Source organism: Bombina bombina, chromosome 1 (genome assembly GCF_027579735.1).
Source record: "Bombina bombina isolate aBomBom1 chromosome 1, aBomBom1.pri, whole genome shotgun sequence".
Taxonomy (NCBI): domain Eukaryota; kingdom Metazoa; phylum Chordata; class Amphibia; order Anura; family Bombinatoridae; genus Bombina; species Bombina bombina.
The window spans coordinates 426,791,769-426,818,452 of record NC_069499.1 but is presented as its reverse complement, the minus strand read 5'-3'; the positions used below and the strand labels follow the sequence as shown (position 1 = coordinate 426,818,452).

Sequence of the window (26,684 nt, the reverse complement as noted above, 5' to 3'; positions counted from 1 at the left end):
ATTGTTGTAATATATTTCTAATGTTTGTAAATATTTTTTTATTTTTTGTACTTTAGTTAGTTTATTTCATTGTAGTTATTTGTAGGTATTGTATTTAATTAATGTATTGATAGTGTAGTGTTAGGTTTAATTGTAGGTAATTGTAGGTATTTTATTTAATTAATTTAATGATAGTATAGTGTTAGGTTTAATTGTAACTTAGGTTAGGATTTATTTTACAGGTAATTTTGTACTTATTTTAACTAGGTAACTATTAAATAGTTCTTAACTATTTAATAGCTATTGTACCTGTAAAATAAATATAAATCCTAAAATAGCTATAATATAATTATAATTTATATTGTAGCTATATAAGGATTTATTTTACAGGTAAGTATTTAGCTTTAAATAGGAATAATTTATTTAATAAGAGTTAATTAATTTCGTTAGATTTAAATTATATTTAAGTTAGGGGGGTGTTATTGTTAGGGTTAGACTTAGCTTTAGGGGTTAATACATTTATTAGAATAGCGGTGAGCTCCAGTCGGCAGATTAGGGGTTAATAATTGAAGTTAGGTGTCGGCGATGTTAGGGAGGGCAGATTAGGGGTTAATACTATTTATTATAGGGTTAGTGAGGCGGATTAGGGGTTAATAACTTTATTATAATAGCGGTGCGGTCTGGTCGGCAGATTAGGGGTTAATAAGTGTAGGCAGGTGGAGGCGACGTTGTGGGAGGCAGATTAGGGGTTAATAAATATAATATAGGGGTCGGCGGTGTTAGGGGCAGCAGATTAGGGGTACATAGGGATAATGTAAGTAGCGGCGGTTTACGGAGCGGCAGATTAGGGGTTAATAATAATATGCAGGGGACAGCGATAGCGGGGGCGGCAGATTAGGGGTTAATAAGTGTAAGGTTAGGGGTGTTTAGACTCGGGGTACATGTTAGAGTGTTAGGTGCAGACGTAGGAAGTGTTTCCCCATAGCAAACAATGGGGCTGCGTTAGGAGCTGAACGCATCTTTTTTGCAGGTGTTAGGTTTTTTTTTCAGCTCAAACAGCCCAATTGTTTCCTATGGGGGAATCGTGCACAAGCACGTTTTTGAGGCTGGCCGCATCCGTAAGCAACTCTGGTATCGAGAGTTGCAGTTGCGTTAAATATGCTCTACGCTCCTTTTTTGGAGCCTAACGCAGACATTCTGTGGACTCTCAATACCAGAGTTATTTTAAAGGTGCGGCCAGAAAAAAGCCAGCGTTAGCTACGCGGGTCGTTACCGACAAAACTCTAAATCTAGCCGTATATGAATCATGAAAGAAAGATTTTGGGTTTAGTGGCCCTTTAAGTCTGTGCAAGTTGTATGTTTCCTTTCTAGTGGTGTTGTCTACTGTATGTTTTACTCGTTGGCTATATCACTACTGGTGTTTTGTCGAAAGAAGAAATTGTTTGCATTAGATCCTTTAGACCTGAGTAACAAAACTGGAATGCTGTAGGAGTTATTACCATAAAGTGTACAGATAGCTTATAATACTACATGATATTTATTGTCTATTTTTTTATTTTTACATTTAAACATTTAAATTATCAGTTTGCTAAGTGAACTTTTTTTTTTCTTCAAATTTAAAGGGACATGAAACCCTTTCATTATTCGGATAGAACATGCATTTTTAAACAACTTTCCAATTTACTTCTGTTATCTAATTTGCTTCATTCTCTTGGCATCTTTTGTTGAAGGAGCAGTAATGCACTACTGGGAGCTAGCTTAAAGCCGATGACTAGAGGCATATATATGCAGCCACTTATCAACAGCTTCTGAGCCTACCTAGCTATACCTTTCAACAAAGGATACAAAAAGAACAAAAAAATTAAGAAATATAAATAAAAATAGAAATAAGTTAGAAAGTTATTTAATATTGCTTGCTCTATCTGAATCATGAAAGAAAATTGGGTCTCATGTCCCTTTCAAATTCAGTAGCCTAATCTAGTTTATATATAAAACATATGTTTTTCTTTCCTGTAACAGATAAAAAATTCATCATCGCTAATGCCAGAGTTCAGAATTGTGCTATTATTTACTGTAATGATGGCTTCTGTGAAATGACGGGATTTTCGAGGCCAGATGTCATGCAAAGACCATGCACCTGTGACTTCCTACATGGGCCAGAGACCAAGAGACATGATATTGCACAGATTGCTCAAGCTCTCTTAGGTTCAGAAGAAAGAAGAGTTGTGGTCACCTATTATCATAAAGATGGTAAGACTAAACGTTTTCATTATTTTATCTCCTTGCTGATATTGTGGCAAGCATTTGATTGTATCATTTAAATGATGGTGATATTAGTAAATGAAAATTTGACTTATTTGATCAAGAAAATATGGCATTTATATAGTTTGTTAGATTCAATTATTTCTTGTAAATAATTAATTTGTTTATTGTCCCATGTGATACACAGTTAATTATATTATTATCATCTGATGGAAATAATCAAATGGATTTTACTGAGATTATTGGAATCTTGAAGGTGCCGGATAATTTAACACACCACTATGTTTTTTTTTTAATATGAGTTCTAAGACCTGTATACTTTTTTTTTATATAATTTTCTTATATTATCTAAAATCATTTGGGTCTAGTGCCAATTATGCATGTCTAATAAGGATATAGTATTCTCACATATTTTCCTTTAACAAATGGACTTTAAATTATTTTTCACTGTTATTTATTTTTAAAGTTTTGCATATGAGCTTGTCATGTGTACCTCAAGCCAGGATTGTTTGGTGCCAATACATTTATAATTACATTTAATAAAATTATTTACAGAAAATATTTTTTCACTGATATTCCTCTAAAAGAAAATTTCACAGTCATTTTTTTTTTTTTTTTGTATGTAGTTCTTGGCGAGTTAGTACATTTTCTTGTTGAGTTAATATTGTTTGATAGACATTGAATTAAAAATAGCTCTTAAATACAATTTGGGAGCAAAATTAATGAACCTGAAATGATATATTGCTTCTTGCACTGTGGCTTAACTTCTATTACTGATAAACTATTTTAAAAAGAGCTTTGTAACTTAGCTTTACATTCTATGCTGATAAACACTCGTAGAAGACAAGGTGTTGACTGAATGTTAGGTGACAATAAAGAAATGCCCGTAGCAAATTATTTTCTTTAAATTAATGTTATCAGTGACAAAGAAGCTGACACACAGATGACATGAGTTGAATGTTTCAAATTAGCTTTAACCATGTACATTTTGTTTTTGTCTAGTGTCTAAAATATATTTTAAATTTTAAATGTATGTTTTTTTTCAATGTTACATTTTCTATAATATATGTATTTTGTAATGTTTCATGGCAGTTTGTTTGAAATATATATGTTTAGAAATAAGTATCAATGATATTAACCTATTTATAAAAGGTGCAATTGGGAATTGCATTTTCATTTAGCGGGGTGACAGGATCCAGTATGTTAAAATAAAAATAAATAAATATATCTGCACTTACTGGGTTTATATAGCAAACACATTGTGTTTATTATGTGATGTTACATAATAAATGAAACATTTTTTAAAGCTCTGCTTGTATTCCGTTATTTTTTTTCCCACAAGTTGGTTAAATATAAATAATTCACTGTGCATTTGATAAAATGATGGTAATTTATAACAATGCATCAGAAATATAGATTTCTGAAAAGTTGTCATAATGCTAGCCTCAAGCAGTATTTTCTTCATGAGTCCGCAGTGCTAATCTACCACAGCTGAGTAATCACTTAACACTACCTGACACAATGTACAGTTTTCCTTGTTTCATTTTCATGGTCCTACATCCTTCATTTTTTTTTCTCTGTAGCTATTTTTTTTATTAACTGTATAGTAATTTGTATACAACATAAATTGTGCTGTCAAGAAGCTGACATTCAGAGCAGAAATATATGATGTACTCAGCAGTATTTGACATTGTTCTTGTGATTTGACACAGCTATGGTTAAAACTTAGATTAGAGAGATAGAGCTTGGAGATATCCCTTCAGATATCCAATGTTTTGAGAATCTTAAAAATTTGTAACAATGAAATGAGAACGTTGGTTTTATATTGCTCTCTCTATACTTCTCATAGCTAAGAATTTATCAAATTGAATATACAATGGCAAGTTATATGAAGAAGACACAAATAACGGTAATTTTCATTGCCTGTGAAACAAAAGTTTATATATATATATATATATATAGGAGGGGTAGGGGGCGCCCTTGTGTCACCAAGGAAAAGTGAGACAGACACCTCTTATAATTAATTCTCAGGTGTAAAAATATGGGAATATGAGTGATAGCTAATGGATCTGCTAAAAAATGGTGCTAAAATAGCAACAGCACACTGGCAGTGGTGCAAACAAGATATACAGAAGGTGCCCCTATCCAATGTACATATCAAGAGACACAGGAGGGGTTATGGATGATACAAATACTATAATATCAAATGCAGTTCTAGATGTAAGACAAATAGTCATGTATTGACTATATATATAACGGTCTCATTAGAGATGATGATATCAAATAAGGAAATATGGCTGGCTGGGTCAGTCGAGGCAGCTGTCTGTATCGGATCAAGGCCACGATCCAAGATCAGTAATCTGCAAGCAACACAAAGAGACAGAAGCGCCACATGGCCCAATATTGTATGAAACAGGAACAATGGTGTATGTGACAATTGCACTCACATGTAGTAGGACACCCCTAGTAGTGTAGACAGAGCAGTCTGGGATCAAATGCAGTCACCCAGAAGACTGGCTTGTGAAGGATATTCAAGTATCTGTAGATAAATATATAGAACACAAGGGTGCCTGTATGGCCTAGTATTGTAGGAACAAGTGATGAGAGGTAAGGTAAAATATACACTCACATTTAGTAGAGCACCTCCTTTGGTGCTAAAAAGGCAAGCTGTGATCAGTGAAGTCACCCAGTAGACTTTTTCTCCAGTAATCAGGAACTCCCAGTGGTCCAATCACCGATTGAAGATATGTAAAAAAGTCCAGTAAGGCAGCAAGTGGTAAGTCATATAAACTTACTTTATTAAAAAGATAAAAACAATTGCAACGCGTTTTTCAGCCAACCAGTGGCTGTTTCATCAGGCTTAGTAAAATGAACAATAAACGCTTGCTATATATGCCAAACTAGCTCAGCTAAATGATAGGCAACACATGAAGTGGGTGTTTGCCTAGTGCAACCAATCAAGTTTGTCATAGCCAATCATGAGGGACCACAATCAATGACATCATATGCTCATATACAATACAATGTTGAAAACAAAGTTGCATTCACAATTATAATATATATATATATATATATATATATATATATATTTTATTTCACAAATTCTCACAACATATACTGTGGATTATTAGTGTGACCAATATTAAACACATAATGACATCAATTAAACTACATTCATATTTGAAACAATTTCCAAACAGTTTTTGTAAGTATATTTTCTCCTTATGTGAATTGTTTTATCTAAGATAGATGATAGTGACAGTATGAAAAAATGTATGTATATGAATCTCTAAAATGAGTACATCCGATGACCGCAATAATCGTAATTGACACTTGGGAAACCTGAGTTATTTAGCTCTGTTTGCCAACCTGAATAAGGAACCTGAAATTATGTGGATGTTATAAGGGACAATAAGATATGCTGGCCGAAACAAACTTACTTTGCTTATAACTGATTGTATCCCTGATAATGTCTTCTCAAGATAGAGAGCTTTATGCTGCTAAGCCGTTGTCCGTTGGTGACCACAAACAGCATTTAGGAAATGTCATGCTGTTGTCGGATGTTACGTGTCATGTGCCGATAGGTGTATAGGGAGTTGTGGTCTGTCAGATGTCTCATAGGTCTTGGCAGTCTAAACGTCAGGGATAGAGGAGGAGTCTTATTGAGAGGGTGTAGTACAATGAGATAATATCGTGCATTAGACGTCCGTAACCCTGTAATCCCAAAGTGGTATCACAAAGAATTTGTAATGAGGGTGTTATGTGTGATAAATTTCAAATATTAAATAGGAACCCTAAACCTTAATAAAGGATGTGTGTGAATCTATCCAAGGTGTTAGCCTACCATGGTAAAAACTGTACATGTCTGTACTATTGTGAAGACCCAGAGGGGGACAGCACTTAACGCAAGTGTCAGATATATTGTCCTAAGTGTTGGGAACATAAGTTTATTTGACAATGGCGATATGTGACTAATAGAAGGGGTCTTGTGATTATTGATAATGTGGTTAATCTACTTGAAAACTCTAATATGAATATATATGTGATAAATGTGCTAGTGAACCATTACTGGTAATATAATGTTAATGGTACCAGTGATCATTGGGCAAGAGATCTAACTATTATTTATGATAACCAGTAAAAACTAGTTATCAAAGTGTGGTTTAAGTCGGTGTCAGATGTTAAACAATGTGTGAACCCTTAAGAGTAAGTGAAACGTCAGAGGAGTGATAAATAAATCATGACCGTGAAAATTATCAATAAGAAAAATATCACTGTATCAGCATTAACAGTCAGTACCTCACCAATGTGGTGCAATGTGAGGCAGTGTGGAATGCCTAAGTGGCATGTGAATATAAAGGTGTTTCAATATATAAGTGAATAAACTAGCCTATTAGAAATAAGGCGTAGGAGAGGATGGGTAACTATGATAATTTATCCGGGAAAAGTAGGTGTGGGCTATGGGTGATGATATGAGTGTAGAGAACTGATAAAGAGGAAAAAAAAAGAGAGATATAAGTGCATAAGTGGAATCGTGAGTGCTATATAGGGGGGATGGGAAGGTCTAAAGCCAATTAATAATGGTACTTCAATGTGAGATCATATGATCTATAAAGGGGACTAAATAGAAACAAGATATGGCTATAAAATTAATGGTAAGATAATAAATGAACTGAGAGAAATACTAAATGATAAAATGAAGTGTATCATTGGCAATATTATCCAAGATTGAATGCTGCAAGATCTATGCATTCATTAAGACCATCAGGAACTAAGGTATGTAGTTTGTGGATCCAATAAGTGTCTCTACGACGGAGTCAAAGCATAGGGTTATGGCTGTTTCTTGATATCTGTTCTATGGGCGCTTTTCTTTTTTCTCTTTCCATACACTCTTACTGGGTGTGTATAAAGGGAGATATAGAAAAAACATTATATGGCACACTTGCACATAGTGTAGAGGGTGATCACAACAGTTATTGAACTGGAAAAGGGCATGAGAAAACAAATAAAACTTAACATTTATTAGGGACTCAATGAGGGTCAGCACATTGGACTTTTCATTAGCGGGATGAATGCAGGGAGGCAGCGTTGCTAATTTGACGTTTTAACCTTTTACTATGGAATGGTTTAGTCTTGTATTTTTTCTCCTTTTATACACATTTACTATTTTCAGCACTGCCCCACTGAGCTACATAGGCTTATCTCAGGCTTAATCTCAGGGGGATTTCTGAAGGTGATCACTTAACCCCATTTCCCCTGATTTTTTATTTGGGGGTTTATTTTGTAACTCTTACTGGGTGGTCACTACTACTACCTGGAAGGTTTTGATATTGTTTAATGATATACATATAGCTGATGATTAAATTACTGCACTAATTGTGATACAGCTGTATAACTGACATGCTATTTTGCAGTGAGGTTATCTTAGCCAATAGCTTGCAAGATATTCGGCATAATGTTAGCTGGCCCACAAGGCTATTCGCCTTGTCACCTCATTAAAAAAATAGCAATCTGCTGCGGGCAGTCTGAGATGCTCAGCGCTGCGAACACTGCAGACAAATAAAGGAACTTTCAGCATGAAGTATTCTATACTTCATGACTGAAAGTCCCCTTTATTTGTTGCACTGATAAATCCTAGCGTTTCCTAACATTATGATTTACTATCACTTTTATTTTAACTTAAATCTTATACTATTGTACAAAGTAAAATATTCAAAATATAAAATAAAACTAGCATTCGCTTCCCATTAAGCTCACATTTAAAACAAGATGAGCAAAATTTGGCATAATATTCAGCATCTATTTTTAATTAAATATGTCAGTCAGCTGGGAAATCTGTTAAGCAAATCATTAATTAAAAAATATATATATTATCGCAAATGCACCAGTGCTTGAGGCACTGAATTTGTCACTTTTATTTTTATCCCTAGAAGATTTTGTTTGATGAGAATGTATGTCAAAGATTACTCATGTTCAATTTAGTGCAGTTACACTAATCCAAGCCATAACTTTAGTCAATGATTGTATTATGCTTTATATTAAATGAGAACAATCTCAGTACACATGGTGGTGTTATTTAATATCGAAATTGTGAATTTAAAACTACAGATTACTTGATTGATACAATTATCTTCCTTCATGGGCAATATATATTTGGTTTGCCAAAGGTATTGAAGGTGCCAGCTGTGTTTATACATCTTGACCCACTTAACTACCTACATGAAATTAAAGTGATAACAAATAAAGATAATTAAAATAAACAAATGTACTCTTGCATTCTAGTAGAGCTTTGGTAGTACTGGCAATAATATAGTCTCCTAGAAATAATTTTGAAATGTGTTTGTATACAAATATTGTAAGAATGAAAATATAATCTTTAAAGGATATATGATTACACAAATATGTTTCAAATATGTATAGAATACAGTCTGGGAACAACTAACCAACATGCCTTTGGAATATACGACACAGGGCAGCTTAGTTGCCGTTTTTAGTAAAAACTTAAGAGTCTTCTACGGTAAAACAATTGGTACCTTACCTAAATCTACCCCTCCTGTAACAAATTGCTGGGAGTTAAATAGAAATGTTCATTTTACAATGCTTTGCATAAATATTTATTTCACATTTCCATAGTTGTTGTGTTACTCACTGTGTCAATGTCTTTGGGATATGTAAAAGATCTTGAAAGAGCACCACTCACAGTAAATAAGGGTTATACTTTTTTTAAAGACACCTTTTATTTTGTCATTGAAAATATATAGAGAGAGAAACACAAAGTGTGTGTGTGTATGTATATATGTGTGTATATATATATATATGTATATATGTGTGTATGTATATATATATATATATATATATATATAGGGCTTGAAATTTCCAGTGACCTTATGGTCCCAGATGACGTAGAAATTGCAGTGGGCGAGTTAGAAATTTATCTTTTCCCTATCTTTAACATTGAGTGGACTAGTAGCTTTTTTTTTAATTAAATTTTTTTGTTATTGAGGTTGGTAGAGATTATAACAGATAACCAGTTTACATAAGAAAGTTAGATAATCACATCAGTTATCGAAAAGTGACAATAGCATATATAAAATTTCCGTTCAATATTCGTTGTTGTCTAAAAAGTGAACCATGAATAACACAAGATAAATAAACTGTATATAGGTATTTGGAACCTCTTTTTCTGCAAACCATATTCAACTGAGGATAATGGGTCATAGTATGGAGTAGGTGCATGTATTTGGAGAGCCTATAAGAGGGCCATATGGCATATAAATGGCTCAAGGGCTTAAGTAAGTCAGTCATCCATAGGAGGAAAAGAGACAAAGAGTAGATGGTGAGATGAGAGGGCAAGCACACCTTCATGCATGAGTGGGTAGTGATATGGTTTGAATGGTAATTGGGGGAATCAGCAAGAGCCGCTTTATGTAATTAGGAGGGGGGAGGGGGGAAAACGTGTCCGGAAGATTAATAGTATAAGAGCATTACTATTATGCGGCTTAACAGAAGAAGGGTTACACTTGGGTTCATCATGAGAGGGATGAGAGGTAAAATATGAGGGCTAATAAATATTTAGTGGACTCACCGTATTTAAATCTAGGGTTATAGGTAATATAAAGATCCATTGATTATTCACGGTATGAGAAATATAACAACAGTATGCGTTCTGGTTGTTAGTGTGAAGAAGAGGAAGCCCGTATAATAAATTAGATATGAAGCAGGGATGTCTCAGGCTATATTTAACTAGTATGTCGGGGATAAATTTGGGTGCCATATGGTAAAATCTCAGTTTTATATCGTATGGAGGTATCCCCTACCTTACTAAAGTGGCTACTTTTGGACCTACCTGAGCTAATGGATTTAGAGTGGGGGAAATAGGTTTTAATCTTGACTACTCTTGGACTGTAGGAGATAAGGAAGTGAGAATATGATGTACCAGATGCAGAGGGAATGGAAAAATAAAAAAATAAATATACAAATAGATAAATAAATAAAGGAAAGAGCATATGTCATCTCATTTATGTAAGTATGGGGGGTAAGCTAAATTGTAATCTGAGCTATTGGGTGGGGGAAGGTGCTGTCTCCTGTACAGTGTTAGCTATATCTAGATGGATTATGAAGGATCATTTGTAAACTACTTAGGTACCATGTTGTTAAGAGAGGGGGCAGAGCTAGTCTTATGTCATTGGGGCTGCAGTATAATGCTATAATGCCTGTGAGAGCAGAATGAGAAGGGGGTAATGTTATTAAGTTAGGAGGGATTCTGCCTATTTGTGAGATGTATGAGGAACCTAGGCATCATATTAAGTTCATGCTAAGCATACAACTAAATCATGTCCTCAACAAAGATTATATAATCTATAGCAAAAATGTTTATTGCGTGATGAGATGCTAATGATAACATTTGTATTGGTCCCTCATATGGAATCAGTAAGGTACGGCTAAACCCCTAATAACTTTAGCATAAGATTTAACATCATCAAGGTATACTTCCAACTGATATAACAACAGCAACAGTATAAACAAGGAGGGAATCCATCAGGATACCGTCATTGTCCCACATTCAACCTTCATCAAGATTGGTTCTTTAGTATAAGTGTCCCAAAGAATAAAAGTATTAAACAGAAAACTTAACTGAAGGGTCCAAATGGACGAGCTCAAAGAGAGTGTCTATATAGCCTGTTGACACATGTTCTTGGCTACAACATCTCTCTAAATAAATCACTTAATGCTGCTAGCTGACTCCTCTTCTGGAGCAGATGGGAACCTTGTATTGATAGCGATCGGCCCTTTGACACGAGACAGCAAACAGGCAAACACTGAGCCCCTTGAACCATGGATAAACTGTGCGAACAGTAGGTAGAGACCAAATTTCAGTATCCGAGATTCGCGTTAGTCTCCGGTGCAGAATAGGTTGTATGCTCTGTTGGGTAGTTTTGTGAGGTGAAGGTTTGCGTTGTTTCCTGCTAAGTGATCCGCTACTGCAACCATCCAGCCAGCTCAAGTGGAATCCATAGGTTATTGAGGTGTTCCGGTAGTGACAATCTTTGCCATTACAGACTGGGGCCTGCTTTTCCATGCCACCTTCGAAAGCGTGCTTTCTAGAGATCGACGATCCACTTTCCCCTCCCCCCCAAAGGCCGGCCGAATCCTCCGGGTCAGGAGAAGAAGAGGGAACAGAAGAGTTTTGTGATTGTTGCAGATCATGAGTAGGGGCACTATTCTTAGGCCGTGCATGTCTTTCAGCCGACTCCTCTATCTCCGCCATGTTTGGAGTAAGTGTGTCCTTGTGTTCAGGGTGTAGCACAGTTATCAGGCTATAAAATTGACGTGACATCTGTCTTTCAAAAGCTGTTAAGAGGGCTAGTACTTCGTTGTTAAAGTTCTCCATAGTTGTGGTGTGTAGCGTGTCTAAAGAGATGGTAGAATGATCTCTGCATATCCGATTGCCGGGGGGATGTTAGGATGTAGCCTTCTAGCGATGCGTGGAAAGGTCCAGCCATCCAGTTCAGGAGCTCTTAGAAATATGATATGGGTGTTGTTCAATGCAGGAAAATGATCCCAGTACTGTGCGGTATGAATCAGCACTGGATGGTGTGAAATAATTTAGATTTTTTAACAGATTGTAGCTCTTAAGAGTAGAGCTCCTAAGAAAGTGGCCATCTTAGGCGCTGGTCTGGACATGCCCCTTTATCAGTCTAGTAGCTTTTAACCCCTGACTAGTAAACCATAGTGATATATCTCCATATATATATATATATATATATATATGCAAAACAACTTCTGCAACTCACTTCCTCTTTCGGCCTGTTACAATGGACTGACTCTCCCACTCACAAAGATGGTCACTCCCTTGATCTGATTTTCAGCTGTCGATGCACTATCTCAAATTTCACAAACTCAACTATTCCTCTTTCTGACCATCATCTACTAACTTGCAACATCACTTCCCTTCCTAAAAACCCCCCTTCCTCTACCCCTCACACCAAACTTCACAGAAGCACTAAGTCATTAGATCAGCAACAGATTGCTAGCTCTCTTGAACCTCTCCTCTTTTCCATCACCTCCTTTTCCTTCCCTGAGCAATCTATCTGCCACTATAACTCCACCCTTACATCGGTCATTGATACTCTGGCACCTCCTACCATAGCTCAGAAACCACACTCTCATCCTCAGCTCTAGCATACTCCTCTGACACGGTACCAACACAGATGTTCACGTACTGCTGAGCGACACTGGAGGAAATCTCCTAGTTCAGCTTATTTTCTTCACTACAAACTCATCCTGAACTCCTACTATTCTTCCCTTAATCTTTATAAGCAACACTATTTCTCTAATCTCATCACTACTCTTTTCCTCTAACCCAAAATGCCTGTTTTCCACATTCAATACTTTTCTCTGCCATCCCCACCTCCTAATACAGCTTTTCTCTCAGCCCAAGATTTTGCCAGCTACTTCAATAACAAAATTGACTCCATCAGAAATGAAACAGCTCTCAACATACTACCAATCTCCCACCCCCTCAAAAGCTCACAATCATCCAAAACCCAGATACCCATAAATTTAGCTCTTTTGCCCCTGTTACCGAGGAAGAAGTTTCTGCCCTTATATTGTCCTCCCACCTCACTACCTGTCCCCTCGACCCCATCCCCTCACAGCTACTCCCCTCCCTCTCTTCTAACCTCACCCCCATACTCACACACATTTTCAACCTCTCCCTCAGCACTGGTATATTTCCCTCTTCTATAAAACATTCACTGGTCACACCTATTCTCAAAAAAACCTTCCCTCAATCCAACCTCCCATCCAATTACCATCCTATTTCCCTACTCCCTCTTGCCTCAAAGCTCCTTGAAAAGCCATTTCCTTACACTAAACTCTCTTCTTGACTCACTGCAATCTGGATTTCATCCCAATCACTCCACAGAGACAGAAATTTCTCTAGGTTACCAATGACCTACTTACAGCAAAATCCAAAGGCCACTTCTCTCTGCTTATCCTTCTTGATCTGTCTGCAGTCTTTGACACTGTTGACCACCCTATTTTGCTCCAAACCCTCCAACCCTTCGGCATCTGCGACAAAGCTCTCTCATGGTTCTCTTCCTATCTAACTAACCATACCTGTAGTAGCCGTCTCTGGAGCATTCTCTGCCCCATTACCACTTTCTGTTGGGGTACCTCAAGGCTCTGTCCTCGGCCCCCCTTCTCTTTTCAATCTACACGTCATCATTAGGTTCCTTAATAAAGTCCCATGGGTTTCAATATCATTTGTATGCCGATGACACCCAAATCTACCTCTCTGCACCAGACCTACCTCCTTCCTTGCTAACCCGTGTCACTGTCTTTCTCGTATCTCATCTTGGATGTCCTCTCACTACCTTAAGCTAAATCTCTCCAAAACTGAACTCCTTATTTTTCCCCCTTCTTCCAAATCCCCACCCCCAATTTTCTATAACTGTTGATAATTCCATCATTACCCCTACCCCGCATGCCCGATGTCTTGGGGTCACACTTGACTCAGACCTTTCCTTCACTCCACACATAAAAACATCTCTAAAATTAGACATTTCCTTACACAAGACACAACTAAGATCTTAATCTACTCTCTCATCTTTCCTATCTTGACTACTGCAATTCTGTCCTCTCTGGTCTACCTAGCTGCCGCCTAGCTCCTTTTACAATCCATAATGAATGCCTCTGCCAGGCTCATGTTGCTCTTCATCTGCTGCACCTCTCTGCCAAACACAAAATCCTCACTCTGATATACAAAGCCCTCAACTGCACTGCTTCCCCCTACATTTCTGACCTTGTCTCCAGATACTTTCCTCCCGTCCCCTTCACTCTGCTCACGATCTCCTCCTCTCTTGTTACTTCCTCACATTCCCTTTTACGGGACTTCTCTAGACTGGCCCCCATCTTGTGGAACTCCCTGCCTCGCTCCACAAGACTCTCCCCTAGTTTTAACAGCTTCAAGCGCTCTCTAAAGACTCTACTATTCAGGGATGCATACAACCAACACTAACCTTTCCTAACTCCATTGCTTTCCCCTTGAACCCCTTAGAATGTAAGCCTATGAGACCAGCTGTTTGCAGATCGCCTTCATAAGAGTCGAATACAACAGTGCAACTCTCAGCAGGGCCCTCTACCCATTTGATCCCTATAAATGTTAAACTGTATACCAACTATGTTTATAACATTGCAGAATCTATTGGCACTCTACACATACCTGTTAATAATAATAATAATAATAATAATAATATAATGACTGCACAAAGCTGTTATCCTTGAAATCAAATGTAATTTAGAAACAATTCTTTAAAATTAGGGGAAAAAAGACAACGCTAACTTCAGACCGTTATAGATACAAAGCATAACTCCTCTTCATCACCACCTAACATGCGGCTAGATTATGAGTTGTGCATTAAGGTAAAAAAGCAGTGTTAAGAGGTCCTAAAGCTGCTTTTTTACGCCCGCTGCTATTACGAGTCTTGTAGGCTTAGGGGCACCGCACACTTCTTTGGCCTAACCGCAAAACGACTTACGTAAACTTTGTAAAGTCTTTTTTATATGGGACTTCCATAGCGCTGATATTATGAGTCTGTCCTGGGAGGCCAAAAAGTGAGCGGTACACCCTACCCCGTCAAGAGTCCTAACGCATTTAAAACTCAGTAGTTAAGAGTTTTATGGTACAACGCCGTAGCATAAAACTCATAACTAAAGTGCTAAAAAGTACACTAACACCCATAAACTACATATTAACCCCTAAACCGAGGCCCTCCCGCATCTAAAACACTATAATAAAAATTTTAACCCCTAATCTGCCGCTCTGGACATCGCCGCAACTATAATAAACATATTAACCCCTAAACCGCCACACTCCCGCCTCGCAAACACTAGTTAAATATTATTAACCCCTAATCTCCCGTTCCTAACATCACCGCCACCTACCTACATTTATTAACCCCTAATCTGCCGCCCCCAACATCGGCGCCACTATACTAAATATATTAACCCCTAAACCTAAGTCTAACCCTAACATCCCCTAACTTAAATATAATTACAATAAATCTAACTAAAAATTCCTATATTAACTAGATAATTCCTATTTAAAACTAAATACCTATAAAATAAACCCTAAGCTAGCTACAATATAACTAATAGTTACATTGTAGCTAGCGTAGGGTTTATTTTTATTTTACAGGCAAGTTTGTATTTATTTTAACTAGGTAGAATAGTTATTAAATAGTTATTAACCTAGCTAAAATAAATACAAAAGTATCTGTAAAATAAAACCTAACCTAAGTTACAATAACACCTAACACTACATTATAATTAAATACATTAACTAAATTAACAACAATTAAATAAAAGAAATTAAATTAGCTAAAGTACAAACCCCCCCCACTAAATTACAACTTACAAGATATTTAAACTAATTACACCTAATCTAATAGACCTATCAAAATAAAAAAAAGTCCCCCCAAAATAAAAATAAACCCTAGCCTACACTTGATCTTAGCCAAAAGGCAGAGAAGCGATATAAACCCTAGCCTAAACTAAACTATCAATAGCCCTTAAAAGGGCCTTTTGCGGGGCATTGCCCTAAAGTAATCAGCTCTTTAACTGTAAAAGAAAATACAAACAACCCCCCAACAGTAAAACCCACCACCCACACAACCAACCCCCCAAATAAAATACTATCTAAAAAAACCTAAGCTCCCCATTGCCCTGAAAGGGGCATTTGGATGGGCATTGCCCTTAAATGGGCAGTTAATTCTTTTGCGGCCCAAACCCTAATCTAAAAAATAAAACCCACCCAATACACCCTCAAAAAAACCTAACACTAACCCCCTGAAGATCAACTTACTGTTCTGAAGACCGGACATCCATCCTCAAGGAAGCGGCAGAAGCCTTCATCCAACCGGGCCGAAGTCCTCAACGAAGCCGGGAGATGTCTTCATCCAAGCCAGGCAAAGTGGTCCTCCAGACAGGCAGAAGTCTTCATCCAGATGGCATCTTCTATCTTCATTCATCCGAAGCGGATCGGGTCCATCTTAAAGACATCCGACACGGAGCATCCTCTTCAAACAAAGTCTTCTTACTGAATGATGGTTCCTTTAAGTGACGTCATCCAAGATGGCGTCCCTTAGATTCCGATTGGCTGATAGAATTCAGCCAATCGGAATTAAGGTAGAAAAAATCCTATTGGCTGATCCAATCAGCCAATAGGATTGAGCTCTCATTCTATTGGCTGATTGGAACAGCCAATAGAATGCGAGCTCAATCCTATTGACTGATTGCATCAGCCAATAGGATTTTTTCTACCTTAATTCCGATTGGCTGATAGAATTCTATCAGCCAATCGGAATCTATAGGGATGCCATCTTTGATGACGTCACTTAAAGGAACTGCCATTCAGTAAGAAGACTTCGTTTGAAGAGGATGCTCCGCGTTGGATGTCTTGAAGATGGAGCCGCTCCGCGTCGGATGGATGAAGATAGAAGATGCCGTCTGGATAAAGACTTCTGCCTGTCTGGAGGACCGTTTCGCCCGGTATGGATGAAGACTTCTCCCGGCTTCGTTGAGGACTTCAGCCCGGTTGGATGAAGACTTCTGCCGCTTCTTTGAGGATGGATGTCCGGTCTTCAGAACAGTAAGTCGATCTTCAGGGGGTTAGTGTTTTTTTAAGGGTGTATTGGGTGGGTTTTATTTTTTAGATTAGGGTTTGGGCAGCAAAAGAGCTAACTGCCCTTTTAAGGACAATGCCCATCCAAATGCCCTTTTCAGGGTAATGGGGAGCTTAGGTTTTTTTAGTTAGGCTTTTATTTGGGGGGTTGGTTGTGTGGGTGGTGAGTTTTACTGTTGGGGGGGTTGTTTGTATTTTCTTCTACAGGTAAAAGAGCTGATTACTTTGGGGCAATGCCCCGCAAAAGGCCCTTTTTTTTGGCTATTGATAGTTTAGTTTAGGCTAGGGGTTTTTTTTTATATTTTGGGGGGGCTTTTTTATTTTGATAGGGCTATTAGATTAGGGGCAATTAGTTTAAATATCTTGTATTTTGTTTATTATTTTCTGTAATGTAGTGGTGTTTTTTTGTACTAATTTATTTGATTGTTGTTAATTTAGTTAATTTTTTTAATTATAGTGTAGTGTTAGGTGTTATTGTAACTTAGGTTAGGTTTTATTTTACAGGTACTTTTGTATTTATTTTAGCTAGGTAGTTATTAAATAGTTTATAACTATTTAATAACTATTCTACCTAGTTAAAATAAATACAAACTTGCCTGTAAAATAAAAATAAACCCTAAGCTAGCTACAATGTAACTATTAGTTATATTGTAGATAGCTTAGGGTTTATTTTATAGGTAAGTATTTAGTTTTAAATACGAATAATTTAGTTATTAATATTAATTTTTATTTAGATTTATTGTAATTATATTTAAGTTAGGGGGTGTTAGGGTTAGGGTTAGACTTAGGTTTAGGGGTTAATAACTTTAGTATAGTGGCGGTGATGTTGGGGACGGCAGATTAGGGGTTAATAAATGTAGGTAGGTTGCAGCGATGTTAGGGACGGCAGATTAGGGGTTAATAATATTTAACTAATTTTTGCGAGGCGGGAGTGGGGTGGTTTAGGGGTTAATATGTTTATTATAGTGGCGGTGACGTTGGGGGCAGCAGATTAGGGGTTAATAAGTGTAGGTAGGTTGCGGCAACATTGGGGGTGGCAGATTAGGGGTTAATAAATATAATGCATTTGTTGGCGATGCTGGGGGCAGCAGATTAAGTGTTCATAAGTATAATGTAGGTGGCGGCTGTGTCCGAAGCGGCAGATTAGGGGTTAATAAATATAATACAGGTGTCGGCGATGTTGGGGGCGGCAGATTAGGGGTTAATAAGTGTAAGATTAGGGGTGTTTAGTCTCGGGGTTCATGTTAGGGTGTTAGGTGTATACATAAATTTTATTTCCCCATAGGAATCAATGGGGCTGCGTTACTGAGTTTTACGCTGCCTTTTTGCAGGTGTTAGACTTTTTCTCAGCTGGCTCTCCCCGTTGATTCCTATGGGGAAATCTTGCACGGGCATATACGACCAGCTCACCGCTGACTTAAGCAGCGCTGGTATTGGAGTGCGTTAAGGAGCAAAATTTTGCTTAACGCTCACTTCTTGCCTTTTAACGCCGGGTTTGTAAAAACCCGTAATACCAGCGCTGTAGGTAAGTGAGCGGTGAGAGAAAACTGCTCATTAGCACCGCACAGCCGCTAACGCAAAACTTGTAATCTGGCCGATGGAGAAGTTATCCTTGAAATGCGCATTTGGATCTGCTGGCCGGTTTTTCTTTGTTTTGCAGTCACATTGGTACAGTTTCCTTGTTGAGATATATATATATATATATATATATATATATATATACGTATATATATATATATATATATATATATATATATATATATATATATATATATATACGTATTTATATACACCCTGTTCCAAATTATTATGCCAATGATATCTTTCTCATTTACCTAAATAATTGATGTAAACAACAGTCAGCATAATTCTCATGTTATCAACTATTAAGAGTACAATTCAAATTTTATTGAACAAACCTCCTAATGATAAAAGTATTTTTTTTTTTCAAAATAAAAAACTTACAATGCACAGTAAGTTTCAAAACACTTTATAGGTTGTAAAGAACTGAAAATTGTCATTTGTTGTGTTTGCAGCATATTTACTGAAATCAAAAGCTATTTCAATTAAACTTTTTAAACATTTTAACTTTTTAAACATTTTAACAGGTCACGTTACATTTTAACATAGGACCCCTTATTTAATAGCAGCTTCACAAGTCTTGCCTCCATTGAACTTGTGAGTTTTTGGACAGTTTCTGCTTGAATTTGTTTGCAAGATGTCAGAATAGCCACCCAGAGCTGCTGTTTGGATGTAAACTGCCTCCCACCCTCATAGATCTTTTGCTTGAGGATGCTCCAAAGGTTCTCAATAGGATTGAGGTCAGGGGAGGATGGAGGCTACACCATGACTTTCTCTCCTTTTATCCCCATAGCAGCCATTGATGCAGAGGTATTCTTTGCAGCATGAGATGGTGCATTGTCATGCATGAAGATGATTTTATTACGGAAAGCATAGTTCTTCCTTCTGTACCAGGGAAGGAAGTGGTCAGTCAGGAACTCCACATACTTTGCAGAGGTCATCTTTACACCTTTGGGGACCCTAAAGGGGCCAACTAGCTCTCTTCCCATGATTCCAGCCCAAAACATGACTTCACCACCGCCTTGCTGACGTCGCAGCCTTGTTGGAACAGGATGGCTGTCCACCAACCATCCACTACTCCATCCATCTGGACCATCAAGGGTTGCACGGCACTCATCAGTAAACAGGACTGTTTGAAAATTAGTCTTCATGTATTTTTCTGTCCAATGCAGCTGTTTCTGCTTGTGAGCATTGGTTAGTGGTGGCCGATTGGAAGGTTTATGCACAGTTGCAAGACTCTGGAGGACTCTACACTTTGATGTCCGTGGGACTCCAGAGGCACCAGCAGCTTCAAATATCTGTTTGCTGCTATGTAATGGTATTTTAGCAGCTGCTCTCTTGATCCGATGCATGGATATGGCAGAAATCTTCCTCAATGTGCCTTTATCTGCACAAACCCGTCTGTGCTCTGAATCAGCCACAAATCTCTTAATAGTGCGATGATCACGCTTAAGTTTTCATGAAATATCTAATGTTTTCATACCTCGTCCAAGGCATTGAACTATTTCACTCTTTTCGGCAGCAGAGAGATCCTTTTTCGTCCCCATATTGCTTGAAAATGGTGCTCTGCTTAATAATGTGGAACACCCTCCTTTAGTAGTTTTTCCTTTAATTGGGCTCACCTGGCAATCTAATTATCACAGGTGTCCGAGATTGTTTTCAGTGATCAAAAGAGCCCTGAGACACAATGCCATCCATGAGTTAAACTGAAAAAAAAAAATGTAATCTTTGTGACACTGAAATAGAATTTGCATAATAGTTTGGAACAGGGTGTATATATGTGTATATCTATATATACTGTTTATATATATATATATATATATATATATATATATATATATATTTATTTATACCTTTATACAGTAATCTGTATATATTTTACCAAACAAACATCAGAAATATGTAGAAATATTTATTTATGAATTAATAGAACATATTCTGTTATTCGAAGAATATTGGAATGTAAAATATACATATTTTCATGACGGGTTAGCTTAAATCAGAATATGTGATCGGCTTTGCATTAGAGTGGGGTTTTTTATACACTTTTTTTCTCTCTCTTGACTTTTATGGGGGAATACGTCAACTCAAACACGATATTCTAACTTTGGCTTTTTGCGCTTGTCGGGTTAGGGCGTGAGAGAAAACAGTTTACGTTCAACTCGTAATATGATCGCAACCCAACAAGCGCAAAAAGCTTACTTCTAGCTCAATTGACTATCGAGCTGAAGTGTTAATGTGCACTACACTTGTAATCTGGCTCTTAATATTTAAATATACATTTATACAATTAAACTGCTGCTGTGAATAATATTTCTCTAATTCTTACCTGTTTCATAATAGCAAGTTTTTAGTATTATTTATTGCCCAGTCAGAGAAACAGCTGTTATTTCATCCATTTTCATTGGCACAAATAACCTATTTTAAAATCAAAACATCTCGATTTCTACTTTAGTGACCTGAACCAAATTAGATTATTGAAGCGTATTAAAACATATAATTGGACATACAATGGCTTATAAACTCTATATACTGTGTGAAATGAAATTATTTTTACATTGGTATAGGCAGCTTTCATTGCTAGAAGCAAACGCTGTTCATATTTTTCACCGTCAACTCTAACTTAATGCCCTTGGGCATAGTGTATAAATTACTTCAATTATTTTCCGTGGCTGGATCATAGATGTAAAATTCCACACAATTTACAGTGGAGGATGCCAATTTCTTCACCTTTTCACCTAAGAAGTAAACAGAGCAAACTATTGTATGCACTTATATATGGTGCCACTAAAATACAGAATATAATATTTTTTAAATATTAATATTTTTTTATAATTAGAATTTAAATTGAATCAAAGCTGTTGAATATCCATGGAATTGGGGATTGCCACTTAGGAGAGTGTTGCATTAGTCTAGTATGTTCATAACAAGAATAAATGTTTTTTTGTTGGATATTTACTTTAAAGTACTTTCTAATTCTTTTGATATAAAATGATAATTCAAGATATCTTCTTTAAATGAAATTGGCTGGACTGTATTAATTGATGAATTTATAGAAATCCAAAATTCATAAGTAGCAGCTATGTATGGACATTGACCCTAGATATTGTAGTAACACTGTCAAAGGGAGATGGGTTAACAACACAATGCTATCCTCTCAGTGCTGAGAACGCCAATATGTCATCCTCATATAGGGTACCCGCTTCTCATAAGGATCCTGGACCCCCTGCACACTGCAGCCAGAAAAAGAGATAACATACAACACATATACACACAATACCTCTCAAATATGAGAGAATGTTACTCAATTTCATGCCTCATCACCTGTCTACTAGGTTGGTTTTAATAATGATGCTAATACACCAGAATAAGCATCAGCAGAATTGGGCATGTAACCCCTCTTTCATATGAGGGGGACATGCACAGGTGGCTGTCAGATTATAACCTTATTAACAGTGATCGCCTGTCAGAACCGTAAGCATTTAAAAAATATATCTGGGGAGTGAGGTATCTTCTATGTTGTTATACACAATACATTGAGAAACTTGAGACTTTTTATTTGAAAGCCAAGTGTTATAGCAGTCACAAATACCTTGCAGCTTTGCTTTTATTTTGGTAGTTTTAAGAGGCTTTTATGAATGGTTCAAGTTCCAAATGAATTATAATCAGTATAACTTTTTACTGAATTTTTATTGGATTAACATTGGTCTCCTCTAGCAACTGCACTTCACTGTCCAAACCAACATACAGTGACCCTAAGCTTTTATATGAAATATATTATATTATACAGTATTGTATAGTACTATGGTAGGATTGAGAGGCAACCTGTATATATCCAAATAGTCTTGAAACTGACTGTACATTGGGGATCATAGCACCATGCACTCAATAAAATGTAGCAAAGCTTCAAAAAACAAAAACGATTGAGTTGTTTATAGTACACACAAGTCTGTCAATAGATGCAAACTAATTAGTTGAGGCATACATTCAATTATGCTGCAATCATCATTTTAAAAATATAAATGTGGAAAATTATAAAATGATTATCTGACAACTGTTAGAATTGCAATAAGGTTGAATTGATTTTTTTAGTCTATAAATCATTGACTTACAAACTTACAAAATGTTATTAATGCATGTCTAACTCAGTGATTTCCATTTTACTATTTTCCCACTATTTTGATAAAATTGGAGAATAGGGTGCAAGGAAGGTGCAGAGAGAGGTACGGTAAGTGACTGTGACCCATTGATTTCGTAGGGGAATAGAAATAATAAGAGTAAAGGCATAATAATCGTTAAGTGTATAGATATAGGAATTATGTTACTACTAACACACCCAAAAGTGACATAGTTATGCACTGATATGATGCACTCTTTAGATCAAGTTTGCACGCATGGGAACCTTTACTAACTGAATTCCAAAACCGGACAGTGTTTTTACATTAGCAATATTGTTCTCTGATTTATTAGTGCCTGCACATGAATAGCAACATTATTACATCCTATGTGCAGCCACATTTTTGAATAAACTTCACTAAGAGGGATATAAATACACAACTGTACAGATGCATAACTATTGGTGTATCCTCTATATATGCTTCTACTTTTGTATATAAAACAGGATAATATATGTGGATGTTTGTTTATTGCTTAGTGTTTCAGATCCAGAGAGTGCAGATTATATTTGGGATACATCATATAAAATCATCACAGAATGAATGCATATTCTTTTTGACTGTCCTATCTATCTATCTATCTATCTATCTATCTATCTATCTATCTACACATTTCAAAAGGCAAGATTGCTGTACATAGGCCTTGTGTTCGACTTCCCCCTAGGCCAAAACTGTATAGCTATCTACCTATCTATGTGTTATTACATTTATTTTTGTTAGAAAATTCTCTTTTCCTAAATTTGGTGATATAATGTTATCTATTGCAGTATTTGCATTTGTTCTTTTTTTATTTGATATTTTGTAAATAATAAATAAAGTTAGAACATACAAAAATCATTACAGATTAGGAAGAATGGACATTCTATAAATGTAGGTGGTTATTATAATGTAAAACAAGCTTGCTAATAGATACCTATTGTTTATTTATTTAGAAAGTGTGCAGTTGTTTGTGTTCTTTGGTAATTTATTTTGTAGCAATCATTTTTTATACCTTACTCTTATATTCCGCATATGATTTTATATATTTGGAATTCAAAGAGAAAAGTATTGTAGAGAAGCTTTAAGAACACTGATAATTACAGTACACTGCTTTGTCTTGACAATTTTTGCTTGTTCTCTCATTACTCAGGTCCTGGAAAATGTCTTTGCTTTTAGAATAATACTACATTAATAAAAGTAATTCAGAAGGCTCAACCAAATGGCTCAGTGATGTTGAACAGAACATTAAATTTGAGATCAACTGCTTTCTCTTTGTATTGAATGTTCCCAAATTAATCTGAAATACATTAGCAAATTACCAAGTTAGTGCTTGAAGAATCAGACATTTGTCATTCTATTTTGTTTTAAAAAATAATATATATATACACACAAAAACACACACTCACATTAACCTATGTTTGTGTGTGTTTGTCTCTGTGTATGTATATATAGTTAGAACATATATTTTTATTTCCAATATAGTAAGGCTCTATATTTGTAAAAAAATCAATCATTTACAAATATAAAGCTATTTAAATAATTGAATATGTTAACCTTAATTCCAGGCATCGTTTTGTGTCACAAGATAAGGAACATCATTCACAGGGTTACTATCTGTAGCACTTGATTAGGATATACAGAGAAGCAAATAATGTCTGCACTTGAACTGAAGAGAAACCATGTATTGTATGCTAGACAGAACATGTCTGTTTAACTCAGGTCATCTGCTAGTGAGAATATAACCAGAAGGGATTGGACATTGTCTTACTGTCCTATAAACCCTCTAGATTATACAGTGCTAGCTTGTACATACTTACATCATTCATTTCTAAACTTAGTAAATAAATATAGTAAAATTATATTAGCCACTCTCATGTTATCATGTTATTTTCTACTGCTGTATCAGTCTTTTGCTTTCAGGGAATGTACCCCAGATATTTATATGTAGGCCGTATTTTGATCTTTAAAACTGTGGAGAAAATATCCACTCTGATTCTTACATTTAGGTCTAGAGTGGAGCGGTAGATTGGACGTTAAATAACACTACTAGACTTAGGTTTCTTGCATGTTTCGGGTTGCATGTGTATTACAAGTTGAATGTAAAAAGCTTTCGCTCATACGCTAAGCTGACACGTGCAAAAAGCTGAACTTCAAATATCGCAACCACTTTAATGCATCCCCCCATAGACTTCAATGGAGCCTGAAAAGTGTGGTGGGGGGGGGAACGAACACCCTTGCACGCATATTTAATCGCATTTTCTCAAGTGCGCTAACCCGACATGAAAATATGAATATATATATAGATATATATATATATATATATATATATATAGGAATATCTATTTAAAAATACATAGAACATATTCCTCTATGTGAAGACCATTGGAATGTGAAATATTTACAGTAAATACATAGTTAAACACTTTATTAAATATATACATATATATATGCATTTATGTGTTTATATGTTTATATATATATATATATATATATATATGCGAATATCTAAAAAAAACAAGCGCACAGAGACACCTCTCATGGTGCAGATCAATTTAATTTAATACAAACATATAAAAAACAAACAACTTTTAGGGTAATCCCTACTCACAAGTAAAACCTCAATCAAATGAGGTAAGTTGAAGCAGATGGATATTCAAAGTGTCCCCACTTATAACCAGTATATCACCAAACTGTGATCCCAGGCTCGAGTATCCAAATCCGTTTGTTGTCCCCGGTTGAGAACACAGACTGTCCTGTTCTCTTTATCAGTGCTGTAATACCGCTTCAAAATTGAATGAAAATCGCTCTATTTGGAGCTGTAAAGAAACGCTGTGGATCTCCGTGAGTTGCACAGAACTCTAATCCAGCGTGTGTATCGAGATTGACGTAAGGTGGGCGTGGGCATGCTGTGATTGAGGAAGCTGGATTAGTCATTGCTGATGTGCGAAGAGAGGATCTCTGTGCGGGGGAAGCTGCTCCAGCTGTGAAGAGGAGAGAGGTAAGTTTTGAAACAAAACGGCTGCTTTCTAAACTTTGACGAATTAAAGTGCCCCTGTTTTTAATAGTATTTTTAAAAACCGGGCTTTCATTCATCAAAGTTTACCTTCACTTTAAAAGTACAACTGGGATATGGATCTTTCTCAATGCCAAGCTAAAGAGTATTACACACTGCTCTATAACAAAAAACAGTTTAGGCCTTTTTTAAACTTGATATCATGGATGGCCCTAAATTTCTGCTTCTTTTTAATTCACAAAGAATGGCTTTCATTCATTAAAGTTTACCTTCACTTTAACTTGTAGTAATAATACAAATACTGGAAAAAAATATTGTAGCTATTTTTAATTTACAAAGTTACAATATTTTTGTAGCTCAGGGTTGCCCCACTGATATTTTTAGAAATACTATCAAAATAATAATTGTTTACTTCATTAAAGGGAAACTAAATCCAAGTTTTTTCTTTCATGATTCAGACAGAGCATGCAATTTTAAGCAACTTTCTAATTTAGTCCTATTTTCATTTTTTTATTGTTCTCCTGTTATTTTTATTTAAAAAGCAGGGATGTTAATCTTAGGAGCCAGCCCATTGTTGGTTCAGTACCTTGGTTAAGCTTTCTAATTGGTGGCTAAATGTAGCCACCAATAAGTAAGCGCTATTCAGGGTGCTGAATCTAAAATGGGCCATTGTCTGCAAACTGAAGCCTAGAATGGCTCCTTCAAATAAGGCAAATGGCAGATGGAGTTTGGGTACTAAAAAGCAATATGAGTAAAAAGAATGCTAATAAAAAAAAAAACATTTAGACTTGGCTAAAATGTTATTCTATAGCAATGCAGCATAAATGTTTTGTAATTATAAGGTGTTTACTGTTCCTTAAGTCAACATATTAGCTATGCTTAAGGGGTATATAAATGTGTTGATACAATATGATTAGGATAAAAAATGGTGCTAACAGAATAAAACATATCTTTTACAGGAATAGATAAAAAATAAAATGGCCTTTACATATTAGTTAGTTACCAAATG

General features: G+C 36.1%; 1 protein-coding gene and 1 pseudogene across 1 annotated transcript in view; one reads left to right on the top strand and one right to left on the bottom strand.

The window, feature by feature from the left end:
• KCNH7 (potassium voltage-gated channel subfamily H member 7) overlaps positions 1-26,684 on the top strand; it is a 1,107,705-nt gene that overhangs the window by 12,308 nt on the left and 1,068,713 nt on the right. Inside the window, exon 2 of the mRNA XM_053698381.1 lies at positions 1,999-2,229. Within this exon, the coding sequence (XP_053554356.1) occupies positions 1,999-2,229 (231 nt within the window). The remainder of the gene's footprint in view (positions 1-1,998; positions 2,230-26,684) is intronic.
• LOC128646318 (uncharacterized) lies at positions 15,711-15,780 on the bottom strand (annotated as a pseudogene).